Raw genomic sequence first — 9,290 nt, 5'->3', positions numbered from 1 at the left:
GTACATCAAGGCAGTCTAAATTCCTAATTCCTGATTGCTAATAATGTCTCAGTAGTTGTCTGCTTAACATTGTATTGATGTATGAAGGAGAAACCCGATGTTCATCAAGTGGTTTGCACTCTTTTCTGTAAGAGCCATTTTCTTAAGAGAACGTTTTAGACCAGAAAGGCAGGCAGAATTAGAACGTGAATAGAGTATGATCTTGACTGAAATTAGAATAGTGAGAACTGTATTCTTCTTTTTAAATTTCATTTGCTATTGAGGTGAAAAATGCATGTATAGTCTGAATCAGAATTTGTTCCAATCAACCCGAACCAGCACTGTCATCGACTAAAAACGCAGCTTTATTTCTACGGTTAGGCCTTCCGTCCAGGCTAATCCGTCACGCAAACGGAACTTTTCGAAAACTCTCTTCAAACCGGAGGAATTTGAAAACGCCGCCTTTTCGTTTTCATGTGAACGGCAAGCATTTTGAAAACGGAGCTCTTCGAACACGATGTAGTCACGAAAATCAAGTGATTTCCCCGACCGAGTTCTCCTCAAACACAACCCCAAATTCTTTCGGCGTCAGTGTGGACGGAAAACATTTGCTTTGCACTCGGGGTAATTATCAGCTCCAAGTAGCGTTTAGTCTCGGCCAAAAAAGACATTCCTTTGTATAGTGTTGTAAAAAGTTAATAAAGGGAAGACTACTTCAAGTTAAAAACCAAAACTTATTTAATTTGCACTTTTACTTGTCAAAGGTTGGCAATCACTTCAAGGCAGCGTCAGTGGATCTTTCAAGTGCAATGACACGTGAGAGATTTTGTTTATTAATGCCTTATAAAAACGGTCTAAACGTTAAAATATTTAAGATGCACGTCGCGTGTCTCAGTTTTATTAAGTTTTTTCAATGGCATATTACACAACCGGTGTTGTTTGTTTACGGTGCGTGTGTGAATTGGTACATGCTAACAAACAACTCTGAAAACTGCCACTAGATTAATTAGCAAAGCCGTTAAATGAGTCCCTTTACTTTTTGGTTTATTCGCAGCGTATTTATGGCCTTGAAGGAAACGTTAACCGGGTTTCTTTCATGCTTCACTGGTTTGTTAGTCTTTATAAAAAATAGCTTAGTGTATAATATGTGTTTGGTTCAACTTGTTTGTTGCGAATTTTCTCAAGATTATAGCATGTAGTTGCCAAGAAAAAAAATGAAATTCTTAAATCTCACGTGTGAAGCAGATTATAAAAACATTATCCACTCTCACTGTGTTTGCAAGATGTTCATAACAATAATATTTTCTAACCTTATTACGTGGTCAGTAACCCAAGTTGAGGTAATATGATTAGTTTTTTAACGGTTTTCATTCGGTTATTGCACGGTCGTACGAGATCTTTATAATTATCTTCCCGTAAAAGAGTCCGTAACAAAACTAAAATTAAGAAGGGTCCAACAAAAAAAAACACTTGCCCCCTTTGAAGCACAGAACAGTGAACACAAGATCTGAAAACAATAGCCAATTGTAATGAAATAGATAAAAAGCAATAACTTATTCAAATACGGGATTTGTTGCACGCCTAGCTCGTGAGCGGGTTTTTGTTTTGTAACAGGGCTTGTTGTTAATTTCCTGTGTCTAGTAATCGTTCTAAAACTTGTTCCTTAAGTCAAAATTTGTCATGCCTAAGGGATATTTTGTTCTTCAGCAGGCAATACGCGGTTTTATCACCCAGTCGATAATTTCTAGCGTTGGTGACAGGAAGCTATCAGAAAACTTAATCGCTTCGTAATCATTGCTATTTCCTGTGTTTCATTGCAGTTGAAACTTAATACTGCTAAATGTTATATGAAAAAAGATATAGCCATGAACTACCCTAAAGGCGAAAGGAATCCGTTCAGAGTTCGGTCAGCCATGCTCAGTATCGCCTAAGTGTGTTTATAAGAGCGATAACTAAACCACAACAGCACTCAATGATTAAAGTGATTTGGCTAAACAAGTTGCATAGAAATCAAACGCGAATCCTAGGACGCGAATTCACAGATTAGTGAAGGTTTTCTGCTGATTTAAGTTAAGTATGAATTTCCACTGGTTTAGAGTTTGTGAAGCACCTAAGTATATTTATCGCTTCGCTCAAAACCTTTTTTTTCAAGGAGCTGGTACAATAAAATATTCAACCTTGAAAAGCAACAATATCTTTAACCGGAGGTAACATTGCCCGAAACATTTTCACTGAATAGATTTGCCTCTTGGCCTTTTTGTAGGTAAGGCGAAAAGAATAATTATTGCTAACTGTATTTTGACCCTATCGAAAATACCGACGGAAATGCAAGATACACAGTGTAACTCTCAATTTCACCACAAAGTGAGAAAACAAGTGTTTCACCGCCGGTCAACTTTATAGTTTCTCGTGTAATGGCTTCCACTCGAGTCAAATGCGGTCATGGCTCAGCGAACCTATCAAGTCATTCTCTTAATTCTGCTGCCAACCTTGACCGATTGGCAACAGAGGTTTTTTTGCTACCACTTCAAGTGGGCCCTTTGGTGCCACTTTAATGAGTGAGAATATGGGAGGCATAAAATTGGACACAATTTATTCCAATGTGTCGGTTCACGTTCGCAGCCTTAAGCTATAGACACAGCGACTAGGTATGTTTAAAAGACGGAACTGGACTCATATGACGGGATTCTTTAAAACGGAAAACTCGTTAACGCCATAATTGCTCGGAAATAGGGCTCGTTTTCAAGCAAAACACAGTATTGGGCCTCGCTCTAGACATTGAAGCGCCAAGTCAAGGAGCGCTTTTATCTTCGCGAATCAGAGCGCGTGCCAAGCGAGCCGAATTACCCTTATCACTCATAAAAATAAAAGTTCAAAAGCGACCGCCTTTATTGCAAATGCACGCCGTGTAGGATGATGGCTTGCTTTAATATCGTCCCTGGTATAATTACTTGACAAAGATTGGCAGATTTCAGTGAAAATTCTTTTAACTCCTGCCGTCCGCCGCACAGGGGTCTCTGACAGTTTCCTCTAGCTTAAGAGAATATACGAATTTAACACAAGGAAGTTTACACAAGAAATTTAACGTTTGCTGAGACTTTCGCAGTTTTTATGTACCCGCCTTGGGGCAGTTTATTTTAAGAAAAAGGTAAGGGATCGAGCAACGAACATGTTCAGTTTTAAAGAGTGCAAAAGTAAGACTGACAGGAGAAAATTACTTAGGGTTTGGGAATTTGTGTTTTATTAAACCGAGTAAGACCGATACAGAACTGAATTTTCTTGAAAGCTAAAAAGTTTCCTTATCTCTGACAACTAACACAGGGTGTGATTTTAAGTAGGAAGAGTCACTGATTTTTTATTTGCCGGAGACGTTTGCTTCTCGTTGTTCGCTGCCAAGACAGGTTAAAAGACTTCGAAAATCAGTTTGATGGAACTGATTAAAACCCCACACGACGGAAAACTTGAAAAAGTGAAAAGCGACATTTAAAGATAACGGCAAGATTACATTAGCACAAATACAATTTCGTTTGGCGGCTTTCACGCGCGCTTCTCTTGAACGAGCGAGGTTCTTGTGTTTTTATTCGTGTGAATATATTCCGTTAATGGATAATTTGCCTCAGGCTAAATTTAAGAGAATAGTTCAATATCTTGTCGGTTATTGGGTGTAGTGACTATTAACCAGCTCTTCCAAGCAAAACCACCAGTAGTGATTTGACTGAGTGAAAACCGAAAATATGAAATCTTTTTAAATAACTGGGAGCACTGAACGTTTCAATCCTGCTGAGGCGGAGAAGAAATACGCCTTGAACTCCACTTTATTTCCTTTGTGATGCCGTTGATTTTTGCTATGTACTAAGCAAACAGAATAAACAGAATTAACACATACAAAAACATGATAAGGAAAGAAAGCGAAAATTGAATTTCTACCTTCACGGTTTCGAGGCAAACATTACATCGGTTGTTTACTTTAAGGAAATTTTTTTACGAACGAGTCGTCTCTCAGGTTTGGCGTTATTTCCTTTGTTTTTTTCTTTTTGTCAGCAGTAAGAAAAAAAATTGGAAAACTCGTAAACGAGAATGCTTCTTTGTTTTTCCAGGATGCTTTTTACGAAATGACAATTTTGGAGCAAGAAAAATAAATATTCAATTAGTGGCATATATATTATAAAGAAAGCTAGATCTTTGAATGCAAAGTTGTGCCTTTGAAGTAAGCCGACTTTTGTTGGTCATAAGCATTGTTTAAAAGCTCTTTAAGTTGACAGCTCGCTTCTAAATTTTGTTGACAAGGCTGAAATCCCATCAAGCTGTAACCAAATTTCAAGAGAACAAAAATTGAACATTATCGATTTTTCCGCGAGCTTTCGGGCGTCAAGGCCATGACGAATGGCCTTCATTTTTTGTTCGAAGTCTCAAATTAGTGGTGCGTTGTGGCTAAAATACCTAATTGCCTACCGACAGATTTGCAATAAAGTTCGTCTGAACGGATATTTTTGCTTCTCTTCAGGGCGAAATTTATGAGTTTTGCTAAGTGGAAACAATGTGAATTATAAATGGGTTCCCGCCGTTTTCGGCTCCTCCATGGCGCCTCCACTCTATAATCCTTGGGTTTATGATAAGCAACGAACATTACATCATTTGGTTTTGTTTTGTTCTCTTCGAACCCCCGTGGCCTGTTTGAATGCAACAAGCCGCCAAACCCCGCGTCGATGAAACTTTTTTAATCTTGCTAAGCCGTAGGAGCGGAACTGAGAACATTTCAACTCACTTTATATAAGACTCAACAAGCTCATCTACTGCCAAGCTTACATGGATGAGCCGCCGAAAAGTACTGTACGCCGGTGGGCTTTTTCAAGAGCCTTCGTGCATTAGCCTCGTCCAGGGGACATTATAATGTATACCTATTGTTTTTTCCTCGGTTCAGCGTTTCCCAAGAGTCGGCAGTGGATGAATAATCGTTGTTGGAGTATCATATTGTTCAGAGAGGAATATATTGGCCCAAGATATCTTATCGGCTAAGATCAAGGGCTCGCGAAAGTCCGACTTAAAGTGTTATGTGATTTTGGTGCGAAATCTCGGTTTTGCGTTTTTCACTTGTTTACAGAAATGTTCCGGGACAGTTGTGTATAAAGCTTTCGTGTTTTGAGATGCCAAGTAAATCGTTTAACAAGGAAAAAGAATTTCATTGTAGCCAGTAAGCTCAGCCATTGTTTTGCCTAAAATACCAACCAGTGCAATATTCAAAGCGGGCAAGCCGAAGTCGGCGTTTTCTAGACGAGGTTTCTTTGGGTAGTGATTTGTCCCAATTACGGCCTTCAGAAGCTTTAACCTGCGTAATAAAATAAATAGCAGTGAAATATGCACCTGAACTCGGTGAAGAATCGCTGACACCCTTCAATCTCGCATAGAGCGCGAATAACCTGTTAATTGTTAGCCGAGGAAATTGGTCGAAATTGATCCGCCATCTCAAAGGATACCGCCGTCTCGAATGGTGAGTAGCATCAATAATTGCCCATAAACAGTCTGTCAACGCCAGAGCACTGATATCTGAGTGTAATTTTAGTTCGCAGTCAGAATATACCACAAACCATGTTGCTTGCCTTCCAAAGAGAGAGAACATTCGCGACGCAACTTTGATTGGCACAGATATTGAGAGGCGCACGGCATAGGAGGACCTTAAGGCGGTCTTTGAAGGCGGGTTTCTAATTAGCAGCGCGCAGGCTTGTTAGAACATTCTGCCCCCATAAAACTAACATTAAAAGCGAATTTATGCTTGCTTCAACAAAATGTTTGTTCACTGGCGTTTCCGTGGAAATAATGGCCGAAAATGACAGGGCTGAGCTGGCGCTGTCGTTAGAATGACAGAGATTTCTTTTCGCCGTGTAAACAATCGGCCGGAGAGCGCGGCACGATGAAAGGTTAACACCTCGAACTATTTTATCGCGAAAAGCCACAGTATACCTCGTGTAAGAGATGCTAATTGTTTATAGCTTGTTACTCGGACAATAGGCTGTTTGCATCCTTTACAAGTGTATTGCTGAATCTTTTCTTATTTAAATAAAGGCGGTCTCTTTTGCGAGTGATGACAGTAGTTTTAGAGGTGGTGACAATAATACAACCCGATAACGGAAATACACAATAATATAACAAATGATTTGCTTTCAAGGGTCGCCCCGCGGATTGTTTATAAAGTGCTAGCCAATCGGAATGCGCGCTCGTCGGCGGCCGACTTTGATCATGGAAATCCAATCATAAAATGTCCCTTCTTTTGATTGTCTTCATTAGTTCGCCGCCCTCTCGCTCCTCCTCTATCATCTGCGATAATAGCACCTTATTTACGATAACAACATGGCAGTGAGAAGAGTATAAGCAACAGACTCCGCCTCTAGCCGCTCATTGGCGGTCGGCTCACTTTGTCTAATTACATTTAGTCTGTTTCTCCGCCACCGGTTCTCAAACCAGCTGAATGCTTTGTGTGAACGAACGCAGGTTTCATTTAGTCTTGTCTCCTGTACGCGTAACATCGTATTGAAACGTCGCAAAGCTCAAATCGTGCCCAACGCAAAAAATTCAACCTCAACGAACGAGATGGCCGCGACAGCCGCGTTAGCGAGACCGGAATATTTTCCATTTTCACATGTAGGTATCTTTTAAAGGATTTCCAGCGCCTTGTAAAAGTCGCTAAAAGTTGCGATTTGAGCGTATTATTTATTAAAATCCGTATAGCGTTTTCTGTGGCCTCGCAGCTTATCATTTGTGTTCTTGTTTCTAGGAATATCGCAAACCGTCTCCACTGGCGCTTTTAGCCGCTACATGTAGCCGAATCGGCCAGCCTGGAGCCCATCGAGACTACGAATGTCACGGGAAGTTTGTCGGCGGTGTTCTTCCCGAGCTGAGCCAACACGCAGTTAGCGTGAGCCAAATTATGAGCTGTCCCGGAGAGAGAATGCTGCCATTAACACCGCCAGCCGAATCTCACTTCTCTCCTTTTCAAGAGTTCTACCTGTCTGCCCCTCCAAAGAGCCACGTCCGTCAAAACTTCGCTGTTTCTCACGGAAGCCCGTCGCGCGGGCCTGTTTCTCCTTGCATGGCAGCAGTGCACGCGTGCCCAGGATCGGCAAGAAGCGCTCAGCTATCGCTGGGCTGCACGGCAGCGTTCAAACCCGAGTGTAACGAGATCGGAGGACTTCACTGGTGGAGTGTAGAGCCGAATAAAACTGTTGTACGAAGCCCTATCTCCAGCGCAGTTCCGCAGAGCTTGGCGCTGAGTTCCGTAGCACCTTCAAGTCACATCCCCTCTATGAGTTATCACGGAAACCCCAGCAGTGCTGCAGCCGCTTATCACTTGACCAGCGCTTACAGTGCTGCACCTTTGTCTAGCCAAGTAACTGGGACAAGACGCTGCAGAAGGTGCCGATGCCCGAACTGCCAGCTCGCCGCGACAACGGGAAACACTGCAAAGCGAAAGCAACACATATGTCACATCCCCGGTTGTGGCAAAGTGTACGGAAAGACATCGCACCTCAAAGCACATCTTCGCTGGCACACTGGCGAGCGACCGTTTGTGTGTAACTGGCTGTTCTGCGGAAAGAGCTTTACACGCTCAGACGAGCTTCAACGGCATTTGAGAACGCACACGGGCGAGAAACGTTTTCAATGCGCCGAGTGCGGCAAACGCTTCATGCGAAGTGATCACCTTAGAAAACACCAAAAAACGCATCAGAACAATGTCAAGAAAAGCTCTGATAAAACGGACGAAGACAGCATCAAGGACGAGCCAGAAACTAAAGACATTTCCATGGAGCTCAATATCGATGTTCAAGAGGGACAGAGACTTGCTCAGTTGAGCAGTGTGCTCACGTTGACGCCGAAGCAAGACGAAAATGACAAAATGGATATTCCAAATGCAGAGACTTATATTAATGTAGAACACTAACTTAGCCGACAATAGCCGGCCAACATTTGAGAACAAAAAACTCTGTGGACACGCGAAATATTTATCGTTGGAATTAGCCCGTTTAATTTCTCTCGCTCAGTAATATATATTAAAACTCGAGAAGAATTCATTGTAGCAAAATTTAAATAACCGAGTGTATCTAAAGCAAGGAATATTTTATTTGCAGGGCTTGCATATTTATACCCGTGTGCAGACCACACGTAAATTCAAAAATGCGGATCGGCCTTCGCGACAAGAAAACAAGATTGTACAATTCTATGTAAATAAGATTTCCTGCTTCGCTCGAATCTTGTATATAAATCGTAGAGGACAAGAGGAATAATAAACACATTTTATAGTTTATCTCAATACACGCGTGTGGGTTTAGAATTTTTAAGGCGCATGTTTATAGCTTAGTTGAGCGGGGAGCTTTTGAAGTCCTAGATACATATGGAAATAGCTCGAAGGGGAAAGTGCCTGCCATCCGGTCGCTTTTTTGATACCAGCGTTTGATTTGCTAAATGGCGCTCAAAAGTAAAATGCACTTATGACGCGCGCTGGTTCGCTCGGGTTTTGCATCTATTGTGAGGCGGTTTAAATGCTGCTAAAGAAGTTTTCTAGGCGGTCTCTTTGAACAGCTTGTTTACAGAAATGTGGTGTTATTGCCAATTAGACTAGAGCTGCTAATTATCTTTTCGACGTGCTTTTGAGAAGTAATGCTTAAATTTTGAAGAAATCTGGCTCCGGCCCTTGTATTTGTCTCGACCGCATTTAATGATAATTTCCTTTAGCTTCCCTTCATGTTGTTCAATAGCTGCTCTCCGATTTTATCAAAAGAGGCATTCAGATTGTTTGCAAAGAAGTAAAAATCTACCACTGTAGCCGGTTTCAAAAATCGCTCAACCTCAGTTTTTTGAGGATTTGTGTTGTATCTCTTAGCTAGATCAATCTCTTGGAAAAAAAAACCCATAGTTAAAAGCTGTGATTTATTGAAGTGCTCCTAACAATGTCCGGACAAAGTAATTGATGTGTAACTCCGGTTGGACAGAGAAGCCGACTTCAAAGGATTCTTTTCGTCATTATGGCATGGACAAATGGCACAAGGGTAATTTATAGCATTAGAGACAAAAAAGAGCAGAGAGCTTTTTAGTTTTCAACAAGTGATTTTATTCAGATAGAGTAAAGTACATTGAAGACTGCACGACACATTTGCTCTTTTTGTTGTTGTTTGTGGAGAGTAGCTTCATAGGCGAAGGTTGAAAACATCACATCTGAAACGCAAAGTTTTGTATTGGTTAATTTAAGAAATGAAGTGGCTAAGGCTGGAAGAAGGCGTGGTTAGATTTAATGTAAGTGTGCTACAGGCTGACTAACGTTC

General features: G+C 41.2%; 1 protein-coding gene across 1 annotated transcript; it reads left to right on the top strand.

Moving 5' to 3' along the window:
* Positions 1-6,075: 6,075 nt before the first annotated feature.
* LOC145470098 (transcription factor Sp5-like) lies at positions 6,076-8,281 on the top strand. Its single transcript, XM_081453923.1, has 2 exons — positions 6,076-6,615; positions 6,749-8,281. Exons 1-2 carry the CDS (start codon positions 6,565-6,567, stop codon positions 7,910-7,912), a joined length of 1,215 nt encoding a protein of 404 aa, XP_081310049.1. The 5' UTR covers positions 6,076-6,564; the 3' UTR covers positions 7,913-8,281.
* The last annotated feature ends 1,009 nt before the right edge of the window (positions 8,282-9,290 follow it).

Source organism: Orbicella franksi, chromosome 15 (assembly GCF_964199315.1).
Source record: "Orbicella franksi chromosome 15, jaOrbFran1.1, whole genome shotgun sequence".
NCBI lineage: Eukaryota > Metazoa > Cnidaria > Anthozoa > Scleractinia > Merulinidae > Orbicella > Orbicella franksi.
Note: the sequence above shows the minus strand (reverse complement) of the source record. Positions and strands in the feature narration are given on the sequence as shown.